At 42.8% G+C, this 17,307-nt stretch overlaps 1 protein-coding gene across 1 annotated transcript in view; it reads left to right on the top strand.

Annotated features, from left to right (window-relative positions):
• BMP2K (BMP2 inducible kinase) overlaps positions 1-17,307 on the top strand; it is a 116,264-nt gene that overhangs the window by 59,757 nt on the left and 39,200 nt on the right. The window contains 5 exon segments of the mRNA XM_030565116.1: positions 1,163-1,242; positions 3,519-3,679; positions 6,561-6,730; positions 8,812-8,907; positions 11,339-11,529. Coding sequence (XP_030420976.1) covers positions 1,163-1,242; positions 3,519-3,679; positions 6,561-6,730; positions 8,812-8,907; positions 11,339-11,529 — 698 coding nt within the window.

The raw sequence follows: 17,307 nt of genomic DNA, 5'->3' as shown, positions 1-17,307 counted from the left end.
ATTCTGTAAAGTTTCCCCCCCTCCCTCAGTGTAGAGAGGAATATGCAACAGCCTTTGCCCTATGATTCCCATACACTTCACTCCAACTCACTGGTTAAGATAAAGCAAAAACCATTTATTAATTACAAAAGAGAGATTTAAGTGATAAGGGATAGCAAGCAGATCAAAGCAGGTTACCTAGCAAATAAACAAAAAAACAAACAAAGTTTAATATACAAGATAGATTGGATATGAATTAGTAGATTCTCACCCTAAGAGATGATACAGGCAGGCTGCAGATTCTTATGGGGCAAGCTGCACTTGCTTTACAGCTTGCAATCCCCAGATGTTTCATTCACAGGCTAGAAATCCCTTTTAGCCTGGTTCCAGCATTTCCCCCAGTTCAGTCTTTGTTCCTCAGGTATTTCCAGGAGTCTTCCTGTGTGGGGAGTGAAGAACCACAGATGTCACTCCCTGCCTTATATAGTTTTAGCATATGGCGGGAGCCCTTTGTTTCACAGCTTGGTTTCCAGACCAGTCTGTGGAAAAATACTGACATCCCAAGATGGAGTCTAGCATCATGTGGTCTGATCACATGTCCTTGTAGAGTCATAGCAGCCATTTCTTAAAGGCTGTTTGGAGCATTCACAGGAAGGCTCACCAGGGAGATAAGCTTCTTCTAAAGCCTATTGTTTTTTCCCAATGGCCCATTTCTCTGAATAGGCCCTTCTCCACCCACTATCTGGAAGACTGAAAGCATCTTGTCTAGTGGGTGTTACCCGGTGTAAGTACATTTGAAATACAGATACAATCAATATTCATAACTTGAGATAAAAAGATACATGCATACAAATAGGAAAATCAGAAAATCATAACATTTCCAATGACGCTTCACATGACTAATGTACAAAATGTATCATAATTATGCCATAAAGCTATCATAACATTACTGAAGAATATGTGGTGCAGTGTCACAATCTCTTGTAACATAAGTAAGGAAAGGTTTTAATACATTTTAATCTGACAATGTGTGTTTAACCACAATATTGAGCCAAAGCACTTTCTGATGCTTTATTTAGAAATTAAGATCATCCTCCACCCCTAAGGAATCCACAGTATACCTTTTGAATTTGTAACAATTCTCAGAATTTTATATTTTAATTCATATGTGTTTTTTCCAAAGAATTCTCCTGTCCCTTCAACTCTTCCTGAACCCATGACAGCTAGTGAGGTGGCTGCTAGAAAAAGCCAAATAAAAGCCAGGTGAGCAAAATTAATGTAGAACTTTGTGGATTCTGAGTAGATATCTTATAGCAATTTTGTGTACCTGCAGTTTTCTTGTATGTTTTGGTTAATATGCTAAAACTCACTCTGGTACCCAGGGCTTGTGTCCATAATGAACTCTTTAAAAGGTCAATGTTTTTAGCAGTCTGAGATGGAAATTTTAATAAGCTCCAAGTAAACGTTTACAGGCATCACAGTATTTGAAATCTATCTGGGTTTACCTCATGAACAACCAATTGTCCTGCTTCTATTTGTACAATGAACCCATTAAGACCATCTGCTGACGTTTTCCTCATCAGGTAGGATCTCCTCTGTTTTTGAATGCAAATGCCCTTGTCTTCATTGACTTTTTCTTGATCCAATATTAGCATGAATAAAGTATTCAATAAAGATAGTTAATGATTAAAAATGAAAAACATACAAAGTGTAAACAACTTCTTAAAACTTTAGCCAAGCTAATTTTTATGTCAGTGTCCCTGACTGAGTCTTAAAGGGACTGCAAAGGAAAACAAGGGTTTTAGTCTCTTTCTGCTTTATAACAACACACAAAGGTTTAAAGATTTTGGTTTTGTATCTTAAAATATCAGGAATTCCAAGTCTTGCCTTCTCTATTTTTTTGGTGGAGGCGCTCTTAGTGATTCAATGCACTGGAATGGGAGCTTTCTCACCCCTTTAGTTGAAGGGATGGAGATTTGAATCTTCAACAGAGAGTTTCTCCCAACAAATTTTAACAAACAAGAAACCAAATTCAGAGTTTCAGTTAGATTAAAAATCCCTTCTGTTCTAAACTGCTCATATTTCACTTCATTGGTATTTGTGATGACATATGAGACATACATTGTCTTCAACCGAGAAACAAGTTAAAGAAGCCCTGAATGTTTGTGTTTAAAAAAAAAAAAAGGCAAAAGCCTCTTGAAGAGGCAAAATTCATTCACAAAACATGTGTACATCATCAAGAAGCAAAAAGGTCACAAACTTGGTTATTCTTCCTGTGTAGGTCACATGCACATAGCTTATTGAAATACATTTTCTAAAAACGTGTATGCATTTTTCACCTGTCTCCCTGCTTCTATGCCCTCACCAGGGCCCAGCTTTTGAGAATATTTTATTATGATAAAATGTCTCTTCAGCATTGGTTTCTTTTCACAGATTAGTGATGGGGCACATATTGATAGGATAATTTTTTTCAATACTCCTTGTTGACTTGTCTTACCCTCCCGTGTGCCTTAGTAGCTTTTGAAATTAGGTTAAGTCTCACTCCTAAGTCAGTGTGTCACCTCTGGAAAATTTTACTCATGCTCTGGCAGAATATGGCATTGCTATAAGTGCTATTAAGTTTCCTAATAGCGAAATAGAACTTAAAATGACTGAAGCTCTAGAGCAGGGGTCAGCAGCCTTTCAGAAGTGCTGTGCTGAGTCTTCATTTATTCACTCTAATTTAAGGTTTCCCGTGCCAGTTATACATTTTAATGTTTTTAGAAGGTCTTTTTCTATAAGTCTATAATATATAACTAAACTGTTGTATGTAAAGTAAATAAGGTTTTAAAAATGTTTAAGAAGCTTCATTTAAAATTAAATTAAAATGCGGATCTCTGCGGACTGGTGGCCAGGCCCTGGGCAGTGTGAGTGCCACTGAAAATCAGCTCACATGCTGCCTTTGGCACGCATTCCATAGGTTGCCCTGCTCTAGAGTCTGTAGATTTTTGATCACCATGAAAAGAGATGAGCGGATTCTTGCTTTTTAAAAAAATCTTTTATCATCTCTTTCTTTTTCTATATCGCAATGTTGAGTTTCTGGAATATGCTGTGAATGATCATCATGATGCAATCACAGTAATTTGCTCAAACCCTGTAACAGTTGCATTCTGTCATTAAGCTATGATCAAGATATGTCTCAAGGAAAAACAGAACACTTACACTTAGGAAGAATGCATATTAATGATGTTCTGTTATCTTGGTCTCCTTGGAAATGTTGTTGCATGGGCCCCCTCTTGTGGTACCTATGGATATTTGAGAGTTTATATGAATTAGTAGGCAGGTCTTTATGCTTGTTCTCCAAAAGTAAGATCAGAGATTTTTCAATGTCTTCAATATTTTTAGAAATCAAAACTTAGAAATAATAAAATGTAAAGGTATGCAAAATGGGGCTAAAATATTACTAAACAATTAGAAGATGGGCTTACGGGTATCTTGAATAAAGCTGAAGAGTAGTCATATACACTGAAATGTTTTCTCTGGAAAATTCTTCATTATAGAATAATGGATGCTGTTGGACCAACAGAAACCTCAATTGCACCACGACAAAGACCAAAGGCCAATTCAAGCACTGCCACTTCTAATGTGCTAACTCTCCAGAGTTCAGCAACACCAGTAAAAGTATCGGTTCCTGGTGAATTCGGTAACTGTGTGCAAAAAGGTAATTCACTCAAGTTGAAGGACTTAAATATTAAACCCACCCCCTCCAAAAAAGGGGGTGGGAGTGGAGAAGGTTTGTTCTATTTTTCCATTGTTTTTAATGTTAGAAATCCAAAGTCTGTGGAAGTCACTTTGAACCGTGAGGTAGCTGTTATGATCAGTGTCCTGGAGTTCTGAGCCATCTGGGTAGCCCTAATGGCCTCACTACCTTTTCTTCAAAACTCCACAGTGCAGATCTTGACAGATATCACCTCTCCAACGTAAAAAATCAAGAAAGCACATGTTCATCTCTCCTCTGCCTGGATTGGAAGCTGTCAAGCACTGTATGTTGTGCCATCAACACCAGATAACTGAGATGGCAGAAACAACCTGGCAGATGTCCTGAGCAGACAGTTGGTTGTCACTCATCAGTGATGTTTGCATAGATCCATCATAGAGATGAGACTTGTTCGCCACTGATAACACCAAGTGCTAGAACTTTTGTTCCAGAGGGAGCATGAGTCTAGGCTTATTGGGCACCTTCCTTCTGCAGTGGTACCATGGCCTCTTATGTGCCTTTCCAATTCTCTGGATCCCCCAGCATGATTTCCAAGATTGAAAGGGACAAATGAATAATTATTTCTAGCTCTGTACTGGCGGAGGCAGTTCTGACTTAAAGATTGATTACAAATGTCCATCCAGCCTTTGATCCAGCTCCCTGACTGCTTGAAGCTGATCTACAGCCTCACAACCAGGTACTCCATCCAATCCAAAAGTCCCTGTAGCCTCCCAGAGACAGCATAGCTGTTAGCTGGTTGAGTACCATGGACAGAGACTGCTCCCTTCAGGTCCAGAAAATCCTAACACAGAGCAGGAAAGCATCTACTAGAAAAACATACTCATTTAAATGGGAGACATTCTTGTTTGCAAGCAGCCCAGCAGGGTCTGGACGTCGTCCAGGCGTCTGTACTGAAGGTCCTCAATTACTTACTACACTTAAAACAGTCTGGTCTTTTATTAATCTCTGAGACCTACCTAGCAGCAATCCAAGCGTGCCATCTGCCTGTAGAGTATTGTTTAGTCTTGTCACTCCCAAAGGGATATTACACACACACACTCTCTCTCTCTTTCCCGCCTCTCCCCCCCCCCCCCCCCGTCAGAGAACCTCCTACTGCCAAGGATTTCAGTTTAATCTTCCTAAGGCTTGTGGAGCCTGCATTCAAACCCCTCCTTTTACCACCATGAGCTTGGTGTTTTTTGTTCTGATCCCTGCAGTAAAGGGAACAAAAATTACCTGAAAGTACCCTACTGTCGGAATCTCCAGTAGGTGTAGAGCCGGCATATATTGCTCCTTCACCACCCTCTCTACAGACCATGATGCAGAGGGCATGTTGCAGTGAGTGGCTGGAGTGCAATTATGTGGGACAGCTGAAAACAACTCTCAGATTTCTCTAACTGGTGCAAAGAATCTGGGATATTTAATAGGTGGTTGGTTCTCAACTTCTCCTTTTTCCAATATCCTGGACTCTCCCACATAACTGTGTGAGAGAGGGGAACCATTCTTGGCTACACTCTCCTAGGCCCAGGAAAAGGCAGTCAGACTCCTATCCGACTCTCGTAGGGCTCCTGTCCTGTAGATAGTTAAGTCAGATTTCCTTTTTCCCCTGCAAAGCAGTAAATGGCCAATAGGGGAACTGATGAGCTGCTGCAACAGGCGTTGGTGGCTGTGCATCCCCATAGTGATAAGACTGATTCAGATGCTTAATTTGAAAACTGGAAAGATACTTATGAAAATATATTTTCAATTTGTAATTCTTTTTTAACCTAGTTGCTCTCAAGGACCCCTGCTTAAAGCTTTGATGGTCACAAGTGGCCCCAGGGCACAAGTTTTATACCACTGGCCTAGAATGTTACACAGTGCATGAGCTACCTAACTTCATCTTACTTAGACAATAGCGTATAATAAATTAATAACTACTTGCCTAATAAAGGCTGCACAAAGAGGATTCTCTGGACTGGAGAATCTGGTCCTGTGTATATGTGTGTGCAGTATATTGCAAATGTTCGTGTCAATATGCTCTGAATCTCTGAAGATAAAACAATTGTTTTCCTTAGGTATTTTTTTAAAATCATAAACAGCTATAATCTGTGAGGAGTTAGATTTACCTTAATCCATGAACACTTCATGTGCCTAACTTGCCAGCATGTGGAGTGATCCACAACAAGGAAATACATCTTTTCCTAAATGAATGAGCTATGCATCAAGGTACATTCATTATTTTAAGGAGTCAGAAGGATACAAATGAAATAAAGGGAACTGTCTATTTCAATTTCAAGTTCCCACTCACTGGAAAGTTTTGAGACCTCCTGAGCATTCTCAGTAAAGAAGAGCCCTCAAACCAGCTGACAAAGACCATAAAGTCAAATCATAAGAGCAAAGGGAGTTTCCCACGTGACTCAAGCTGGAGGCCTGATATCTTAGAGTGAGAATTCTGCAAGATATCTTTAGAGAAATAAAATTTAGCTTGCAATTCTACTTCTCTAAGGTTTCCATTTCCCAGACTGGTCCAGGAAACTTTTAGGGCAGGTCTATGATACGAACTTGAATTATTGAAGACTTCTTGTGAAGATGCTGTAAGCTGACTGGAGAGGCAAGACTTGTGTTGGCAGGAGAAGCCTTCTGGTCAACATAGTGCTATCTATGTGGGGGGCTAGGATCCATATAATCTGGATTGTTCGCACCCCTGAGTGATGTAGTAATACTGCAGTAACTGTATACTCGGACTTAGAAAACAGTTTGTTTGCAGTAAGAATGTTAAAATAAAAATGTGACTGTTACTGACAATTCTGCCAATAGACTTCAGAAATACATGAGTTAATAAAATTCTTTAAAAATGTTATAGGAACCATAAGACCAGGAAATGGACAAGAGATCTTGTCTCAAGGGACCAATCAGCATCCTCCACAACAAAATAGAGTACTGCAGCAACTGCAGCAGGGGGACTGGAGATTACAGCAGCTGCACCACTTGCATCACCAGCAACAATTACTTCAGGATGCTTACATGCAACAGGTACAGGCTTATTTTACTAAAGAAAAATGCCATGTTTAAAAAATAATTAAATGTGAGTAAGCCCACATTTTAAATTCTATATTTCAATTACACATGAAAATGTAAACTTTTCTGCTACTATGGGTGGTTCTGCCTTTTTCAGGTGGAGAGCAATATGCGCTGTTTTATTTCACCTTTATCCTGCATCTGTTGCATAACACTCTTTTTATAGTTACGTTCTGTATATTAACCAGTTGCTATTTCTTCTGGCTGCTTGAACTTGGATCCTAACTGGATTTTGACTTAGGACTAGGTGTAAATGATGTGATGCGTGAGACACCCTTGCATTCCAGCTGTCATGGTATAATTCCCCGCTCTGAACCTCAGCGTCCAAAAGATGGGGTACCAGCATGAATTCCTCTAAGCTCAGTTACCAGCTTAGTACTTGTAGCGCTGCCACCAACCAGGAATTCCAGTGCCCGGGAACCCCCAAGACCCAGTCCCTCTGGATCTTACCACAAGGAAAGTAAACCCTTTCCCTCACCGTTGCCTCTCCCAGGCTTCCCCTCCCTGGGTTACCCTGGAAGATTCTGTGATTCAAACTCCTTCAATCTTAAAACAGAGAGGAAAATTCACCTTCCCCCCTCCTTCTCTCTCCCCCTCCCAGACTCTCCCTGAGAGAGAAAGTAATCCTAACACAGAGAGAAATTAACCTTTCTCTCCCCCTTCCCTCCTTTCTCCCCACCAATTCCCTGGTGAATCCAGACCCAGTCCCCTGGGGTCTCACCAGAATAAAAAAACAATCAGGTTCTTAAACAAGAGAAGCTTTTAATTAAAGAGAGAAAAAAACAGTAAAAATTATCTTTGTAAATTTAAAATGGAATATGTTACAGGGTCTTTCAGCTATAGACACTGGGAATACCCTCCCAGCCTAAGTATTCAAGTACAAATTAAAATCCTTCCAGCCAAATACACATTTGCAAATAAAGAACACAAACATAAGCCTAACTCGCTATATCTACCTAGTACTCACTATTCTGAACTTATAAGAGCCTGTATCGGAGAGATTGGAGAGAAACCTGGTTGCACGTCTGGTCCCTCTGAGCCCCCAGAGTGAACAACAACCAAAAACTAACAGCACACACACAAACTTCCCCCTCTCAAGATTTGAAAGTATCCTGTCCCCTGATTGGTCGTCTGGTCAGGTGACAGCCCGGCTCACTGATCTTGTTAATCCTTTACAGGCACAAGAGAGATGAAGTACTTCTGTTCTATTAACTCTTACCTATCTGTTTATGACACCAGCAATCTAGGAAAACAGCGTAATACTGGCAACGACTGTCAGCAATAGGTTGTTCTCTAAAGATGCCATCTGTGTAGGATTCTCATTCTGTGGTTTTGCCTAGTCAGTGTAAAATTCCCATAGCTGCTGAGGTTTTTCTGACCCTGGAGGGTAGCAGCAGTGAGAGCAAAAGACAGATCCCTCTTCTTGTTGGATCCTCCTGTAAATACTATCTTGGAAACATTATGATCCCTTTTTTGATCATGGTCAGCAAAGGTGTTCCCTTTTGATGACTGATTCTGCATTGCTCCAGCTGTTCTGTTGACACTGTGTATCCTTAAAAGACTTAAACTTGTGTTCTGTTGAGTATGGCTGCCTAAATTTCCTGAGGAACACATCAGTTTACTTGTACTGTGTAGTGCCTAAAAGATACTTGAGGGTGAGTGATACGATAAATAACCATCTGAGAGGGAATCTAAAAGAGCAACCAGGTTTGACAGATCCTGTGGGTCCATAATACATCATTCCTCCTCCTCCTCCCCACCCCGACTCTACTTTTTAAGGTAGACCATTGAGTTTTCATTTAAGTGTTCACTTGCAAAATAGACTAACTACTGGCCCAGTTTTTATATCTTGTAGTACCAGAACGTGTTTTAAAATGCACCAATTGTGGATTGTGCGTTTTACTCTTTAACTGTGGCTCTCCTTTATTGAAAAGGCTGCTTATAGATGCGTTTTTTAAACAAGCTGTTTAAAATCATTACTCATTGAATTGTTTTGGTTAATTTTTTCAGAAATATCTCTTTCTTTCTAAATGTAGTATCAACAAGCAATGCACCAGCAAATGATTCAACAACAACTTATGATGCAATCTATGTACCAACAGCAACCTTCCCCATCCCAGTATCCTGCCATGGTATGTTGCCTGTAGATGCTGCTATTCTTTATTTGATTAGTTGGTATGCTATACAGATTAATTGCGACATATAGTAGTCTTAATAGGTATCTGAGCTGCAATAGACATCTTAAATATTGGGCAGCAAATCATCTAATTCTTTTCCCAACATGCTACAGCTTTCAGCGCAAACAAAATAGCGCATGTTGACGTGTTGCTCTGTTCATATCTGTTAGCTGATTTTATAATGAGCACAATTTAAAGAATGTGTAGATTTGTTTTAATACTGGGTTACAATTAATGCACACTGCATGAAACACTGCGGTGTAGTTACTTACTAGACTGAGAGATGTTTTGTTGTTACAAGAATGTAGGCAGATGTTCAACATCTAAATGTTGGTAGAAAATGAAAGCACTATAAAATCCAATATTTGAAATAAACTTTTCAGGCTAAGCCTTTCAAAAGTGGTTGCTTAAAATTGGGTTCTTAAGTGGCCTGAAGATTTCAGGTGCTGAATATCCAGCAGTTTCCTTTCAGGCCCCATTGTACTGGTACTTACCACAACTGTACACACAATTGGCTAATGGTACATGTAGATTCTGCAGTTGCATGCAGTCATATTAACTGAACACTCATTTTGAACACAATTATGGAAGTTTGGTCCTTAAAGACAAAAATAGAAAAGCAGTACAGTAGTCATCATTTAAAATATTTATAATTTTGCTTTTGCAAGTAGATATTGAAGTACAGCATAACATGCATTAATTTTGCTTGCCTTTGCCAGTAAATATTTTAATAATTGCGACAGTTGTATGCACAAACGTGGCTGAGCTAACATTATTATTATTAGAACCTTAACTTTCTCAGAGTAATGTTAACTTGGCTACTAAATGCATATTATTATGCAACATCTCATTTTCTGGTTTTTACTTTTTATTTGTTCATAAATTAATATTCTGAGTATGCCATAAAATATAGGATGGGCACCAGAGCAGAGAGAGTTTTTCACTTGCTTATGATAAAGCGTTTGAAATCAAGTATATGTTACATTGACTGAAGTTTTTTATATGAAATATTTTTGAATGCAGGTTTTAAAATATACCTAAAGTCTTGAGTTAACTGTGATATTTTTTGATGTTTAAGTTAAAACCTTTCCTTTATTTACCGTTTGATGTATCATGATTTCACTAAACAGTAAATATTCTTACATAGTATCTGTGCTGCAGTATGTAGGTACGTCATGGTGGACTTTAAGCTCAGAATTTTTCTGCTTTTGAGAGAGCTTTTGTGCGTGGTTTGGTCTTTTCTTAGCCAGATGGAATAATTTCATATTTTGGGGTATGCAGTCCCTCCAGACTTAAAACCATCTTTGTAGTCAGGTTCGATTTCATTAGACTTAGGTTTAAACTAATTTTAAATGTTTTTATTTTTATTAATAGATACAGTGTTGTCAGTTTACTCCAGCTTTGTAATGTAGTCATGGAAAAATAATTAGCCCAATCTAATTAGTACACTCTCTCTTATCTCTAACATAATCAGAGATTTTACTCCCCCATCAAAATAGATTTATCTGGGTATGTGGGCAACTATAATATTTGCAAGGATAATTTACACCAAGATTACTAAAATGAACATTATTCAGCATTTCATCCTTTAATGGATATAGTAAAACATAACTTGTTGACAGCACATCCACTACAGCATTGTAAGGACTCCTCTGTGCTGCCATACAGTGCCCTCAATATACACCTCTACCCCGATATAACACGAATTCGGATATAATGCGGTTTCACCTATAACACGGTAAGATTTTTTTTGGCTCCCGAGGACAGCATTATATCAGGGTAGAGGTGTATTGAAAGTGGGTGTAATTTAAAAAAAAAAACAAAAAAACAAATTAGTAGCAATGGTAACATTATATATTTAGTTTGATTTTTTTCCTCCTCCAACTCATATGTTTCAATGAGTGATTTATTAAACCAGCAATTTTATTAGTGGTATAAGTGCTCTAATATTGGTTTCCTGCAGTTTCAGCAGGAATATGTAACTTTGGCTTTGCCATAGCCTGATGGTTTTTTGGCTTTCTCCTTGTATATTGATTTCAGACAAGCTGGGTGAGGTAGTATTTTTTATTGGATCAGCTACTGTTAGTGGAGGGGACAAGCTTTCAGGCTTCACAGAGCTCTTCCTCAGGTCTGGAGAAGGTGAAGAGCACTGAGAAGTTCAAAATCTTGTCACCTCCACCAACAGATGTTGGTCCAATAAAATATACTACCTCACCCACTTCGTGTCTCATATCTTGGGACCAATACAGCTCCAATAACATTGAAAACTATGATGAGAGAGTCATATTGCAAGTCCAAATACTCTACAAGAAGCAAAGTGAAAGTGGCCTGTTTTTAATGGCTAAATGAATTCTGATTACTTTATAATGGTGAGTATCTTCCTCAGGTGCAACAATACCAGCAAGCTCTCTTACATCAGCGGATCCTTGCACAGCAACATCAACAGCAACCTCAACATCCACAGTCTCCTGAGTATCTTACCTCTCCTCAAGAGTTCTCACCAGCCTTAATTTCCTACTCTGCATCACTTCCAGCTCATGTTGGAGCTGTGATGGATTCTCCTTATACAGCCAATAGGCAAGTACACATATTGTTGAGAGACTAGGGCCGGATGCCCTAATTGACTTAGTCCTGTTGTGATGGTCACTGTACAAATACTTGGCTGGTCCTTTCTCAAGAGCTTATGTTTTCTTCAGTATTCTGAAATTTATTTAAAATGTGTCCTACAATCTGCATTCAACTTGATGCTGTTTATATTGAGGTGAAGTACTTCTCTGGTTACTCTCACTTACAAATCAGTTCAGGTTCTGCTACTGACAGAACACACCTTTCAAAGCTGATTGCTTCTGGACTAACCTCACTTTCTACCTTGGTTGGTCATGGGCTAACTTGACACCTGCTGCCATTTACCATTCTGCTATCTCTAGGCCGGATTAAAACCTTTTTATATGCTGCTCAAAGGTGTGCATATGTCGTGATTTATTGTTGCATGTTACTTGTGCACCCCACAACACAAGCTATGTCTTAAGTTTTTTTCAGTTTTCAGGCCTTAACTTTAGGTGTACACAATGTAAACTTTTCTACTTTATTCACTATGCATTGGAAAGAAAAGAGAATTCAAAAAATCAGCTTCATTTCTTAAGTTTGTTATGATGGAAATATGAATGAGGCTGCAGCTGAAATATTTTCAGCTTACTTACAAAGCTGTGATGTTAAGTCAGTTTTCTGAACCAAACAGACATAGATTGAAAGGTAAAGGAGAGAGCTTTAATGGTCAGATGTGGGTGGGGGTTGTGTTAAATTAGGCTGAATTTGGCACCATATGGGAGCCCTCTCCAAAGATGTAAGATCACACTTGAGACTCAGTAGCTGAAGGCAACATGCAGATGACAGGTGAAATTTTCCTCTTGACAAGTAGCAAGAATCCACAGAGACCACATCAGATAAACAGGCATCGTCTTCATCCAGGACAGCTACGGTATGCTGTTAGAACTCAGGAGTAACCACGGCCTGAGGTTTTGATAGGCTTCTGTAAACCAGGTGCTTCTCAGAAGCCCCAGGGAGTTCAGCAGGAGATCACTAAGGTGAGGTGGCCCTCCAGATATGTCCCAAATATCACCAAGGCATTGTCTGATGAGCCAAGATGACCTGACCACCACAGACAATGGACACCAGCGAGAATGTAGGAGGCCTTACTAAAGACATGTCAGTAGTTTGTCATCTACAACCAAAGTCTACATAGTTTTTACCTGCCAGACAAGTTCACAGTTTCTTAGCAATGCATGTTCCCAGTTGGTGCACCATCCTCCCCAACCTCAATACCTTTTTCCCCAAGGGGACTGCCTCTCCTTCGGCCCCTTCTGGGGCAGTTTTTCCTCTTGACACTCCTTCAGCTTACTCTTCTTGGTGCTGATGGTGATGCTGTTCCTCCTCTCTGGAATAAGCTGAGTCTGGCTTGCATAAATCCCAGCCTCCTCCAACTCCAGCAGACTCTGAAAATAGTAGTTAATTGGAGTCAGCTTCTTGGGTCCTTTTTTCTCTCCCATGTGAGAATTCACTCGGTCCCAGCTTCACAGCCCCTAAACCTCTGCAGCTTACACCAGAAAATAAAATCAAAAGGAAAATACAGACAACAAAACACCAGAACTTTGATGAAAAGTTGCAAATCCTTAAAGTTTTTTGGGTTTTTATATGTTGTCAATGGTAGATTCTGGTGAAAGTTAACTATGTTTGAAAGACTTCAAAAGTGGATTTTTTCAGCATTTTGTATTTTTTTAAAAAAAAGTCCTTGACTGACTGACTTGTTCTCATTGTCCCAGTATGTTTCACTTCTGCCTATAAATAAAAGTTTCAGTTCTTCTTTAAGTTTGTGCCTATGGATTCCCCACCTTAGGATGTGCATGCGCTCTCGATTGGAGACTGCAAATTAGTGTTCAGAGGGCTGCTTCTGCTCAGAGCTGTGCCTCGTGCTTCAACCAAGAGGATAAAAGGAGACATGAGCCTTCTGCCACTCAGCTTCCTCTTCTTTCCTGCAGCTCAGGCCTGGTCTACACTATGCGTTTATACCAAATTTAGCAGCGTTAAACCAATTTAACCCTGCACTCGTCCATACAACGAGGCCCTTTATATCGATATAAAGGGCTCTTTAAACTGGTTTCTGTTATCCTCCCCAACAAGAGGAGTAGCGCTGAAATCAGTATTGCCATGTCGAATTAGGGTTAGTGTGGCTGCAAATCGACAGTATTGGCCTCTGGGCGGTATACCACAGTGCACCATTGTGACCGCTCTGGAAAGCAATCTGAACTCGGATGTACTGGCCAGGTAGACAAGAAAAGCCCTGCGAACTTTTGAATTGCATTTCCTGTTTGCCCAGCATGGAGCTCTGATCAGTATGGGTGGCCATGCAGTCCCAAATCCAAAAAGAGCTCCAGCATGGACTGTATGGGAGATACTGGATCTGATCGCTGTTTGGGGAGACAAATCTGTTCTATCAGAGCTCCGTTCCAGAAGACAAAATGACAAAGCATCTGAAAAAATGTCCAGGCTATGATAGACAGAGGCCACGGCAGGGACTCAGCACGGTGCTGCGTGACAAGCGTAACGGAAAGCCAAAGAATCAAATGGACACTCAGGGAGGGAGGGAGGGGGGACTGAGGACTCCAGCTATCCCACAGTCTCCGAAAAGCATTTGCATTCTTAGCTGAGCTCCCAATGCCTGAAGGGTCAAAAACATTGTCCGGGGTGGTTCAGGGTATATCTCGTCAATTTATCACCCCTCCCCCCACTGTGAAAGAAAAGGGAAAAAAATCATTTCTTGCCATTTTTCAATGTCACCGTAACTCTACTGCATGCTGTTGGAAGTCGCGATGCTGTGTCGCTGAACAGCAGCATCCCCTCCCCTTCCTTTCCTGATGGCAGATGGTACAAAATGGTGGAAAACCGTCATCCCGTGAGTGCTCCTGGCTGGCCTCGGTAAAAATGGGAATGACTCTGTCATTTCTGGCAGACGGTGCAAAATGCTGGGTAACTGTCGTCCTCATAGAAGCTGGAGCCTGAGCTCCATCAGCCCCTCTACCCCCTTCATGTCTAAAGAGAACTAAAGAGAAGATTCTGTACTCCCTGGACTATCATAGCAGCTGGAGGCTGCCTCCCCCTCATTTTATCTTGCTAAAAAGTCAGTGTTCTTTGAGTGCTTTCTCATATTGATTCCAATTAGGTGTGCACGCGCTGCGTGCATGTTCGTCGGAAGATTTTTACCCTAGCAACACTCAGTGGGTTGGCTGGGTCGCCCCCTAGAGTGGCGCCACCGTGCGCCGGATATATACCCTTGCTGACCCAACGGCCCTTCAGTTCCTTCTTACGGCCCGTGTCAGTTGTTGGAACAGTGGAGCGCGGCTTAACTGATCTCCACTTCCCTAGCTACTCATAGTTCTCTCGTTATTCTTGTGTATATAGTTGAAATTTCTATAGTTGCAGTTAATTCTTACTCGTTTTTATAACATTGTTAATGTATATAGTTAAGAGGGGTTCGAGGATTAGCCTCTTCCCCGCACCTGGTGCCGGGGCCCATGCCAGGTTCACCGGGTTTCAAACCGTGCTCTACCTGTCACAAGCCGATGCCAACAGGAGATCCCCACGACTCCTGCCTTAAGTGCCTCGGGGAATCCCACCTCGCCGATAAGTGCTGGATCTGCAAGGCCTTCAAGCCGAGGATGAAAAAGGAGCGGGACTTTCGTCTCAAACAGCTCCTGATGGAGGCAAGTCTTACTCCTCCGCCCTCGGCACCGAGCGCTGGTCAATCCATGGGCAGAAGCGCTTCTTTGGCACCAGATCGCACCGGTACTGCTAAGGCCTCTCGGCACCGACCATCACCAGCACCGACGTCTGCTCGGCACCATTCTCTCTCCCCACGAGTGAAGAGACATAAGACTCACGCTGCTTCCGTGCCACCTGCACCGCAGCCAGAGCACCTGGCTAGACCGGACCGCCCGGCAACTACACCTGCTGTGGCACTGATGTTGGCACCGTCTATTCCGGTCCCCCAAGGGCCATCGAGTCCGATACCTGAAAGCTCCCCGGCGAGAGTCGTGGTCGAGCTCACTATTCCTTCCACGCCGGAGATTTTTTCCATGGCGAGGGAGCTGATCGCGATGACAGTCTGCCCTGCCTCAACCCCCGGCACCGCTGGTGCGGGTCATACAATCGGTAGACAAGCAGGCCTTGATGAGGCCACCCTCTGTCGGCACCGCAGAGCGGCACCGCTCACAATCATGATTCTGCCGGTGTTCTTGGTCCCATCATTGATCCCAGTCCCGATGCCGATCGCAGTCCCGGCACCAATCCTCGTCTTGGCACCAGTCGCACCTGCGGCACTGATCAGCGTCCCGTTTGCCGGTCCGGTACTCTCGGCACCGATCCAGATCCCGGCACTGCTACAGGCACCGTGACTCTCATAGCCACTCCAGACGTCGAGCTTTGAGATCCCGGTCGACCTCCCGGCACCACTCTGGTCGTAGGTCTCGATCTCGTTCCTGGTACCGGTATGGCTCCCGGTACCAATCCCCGGTGCCGCACAGAGTGAGATCAATCATAGAGGGAGACTCTTCCCAGAGGTTTTCAGCCTCTCCTTGGCCATCCCAACATGCATCTGTGTCCTCTCATGCGGACAGTTCCTATGCACAGGACCATGACTCCGATGTGCCCGCCAGAATCTTCCAGGAGACCCAGGCCCAAGATCAAGGCCCCCATCAGTGGTCATTCTGGACACCTTGGGCGTACCACCAGGCCCAAGGTGTACCTCCAGTCCCATCTCGCTCTGCTCCATCGGAGCACTGGGTACCGGAGGCGACTATCAGCTGCCTCCTTCCTACCGGTACGGAGGAAGCGCCTGTTCGGCCACCAGACTCCCAGATTCCACTGGAGCCAGAGGTCATCCAAGAGCAAGAGTCCACACAGGACCCACTTGTCCCTGGCGTCTACTCTTCCTCCTCTCCTGATGAGGCAATGGTGGGGACATCCTCCATGGGCCCTCCTCCAATTGACCTGAAAGCCCATCAGGACCTCCTGAGATGAGTGGCACTGAATATGAATCTCCAGGTAGGGGAGGTGCCGGAGATAGAGGACCCAGTGGTGGATATTCTGGACTGACGCCTCCACAAGAGTGGTCTTACCATTCATCTGGACGATCCAGGCCAATGCTGATACCATCTGGCAGTCTCCAGTCTCTATTCCACCCGCTGCCAGAGGAGTTGAGCGCAAGTACATGGTGCCCTCTAAGGGGTACGAGTACCTGTATGTCTATCCTCCTCCCTGCTCCCTTGTCATACAGTCTGTCAATGAGAGGGAACGCCCTGGCCAGGAAGCTCCGGCTCCAAAATCGAAGGAGGCTAGGCGCATGGACTTACTGGGCCGTAAGGTATACTCTGCAGGGGCCCTCCAACTCCGAGTGGCAAACCAGCAAGCCCTACTTAGACGCTACAACTACACCACCTGGGCGGCGGTGGGCTAGTTCACGGAGTTAGTCCCTCAAGACTCCCATCAAGAGTTTGCTGCCCTCTTGGAGGAAGGAAAGAAAGTGGCGAGGACTTCCCTCCAGGCCTCGCTGGGTGCAGCAGACTCTGCAGCCAGGACTTTGGCCTCGGGAGTTGCCATGAGACACATTTCATGGCTTCAAGTGTCAGGCCTCCCACCAGAACGACAGCATACCATACAGGACTTGCCCTTTGACGATCGAGGCCTCTTTTCTGAAATGACGCTGCAAAGCCTGAAGGACAACAGGGTCATTATGCGCTCTCTCGGCATGCACATGCTGGTGACTCAATGCCGGCCTTTCCGCCCCCAGCCTCGCCGCCCTTA

The sequence above is a fragment of the Gopherus evgoodei genome, chromosome 5, assembly GCF_007399415.2.
Source record: "Gopherus evgoodei ecotype Sinaloan lineage chromosome 5, rGopEvg1_v1.p, whole genome shotgun sequence".
NCBI classification, from domain to species: domain Eukaryota; kingdom Metazoa; phylum Chordata; order Testudines; family Testudinidae; genus Gopherus; species Gopherus evgoodei.
Note: the sequence above shows the minus strand (reverse complement) of the source record. Positions and strands in the feature narration are given on the sequence as shown.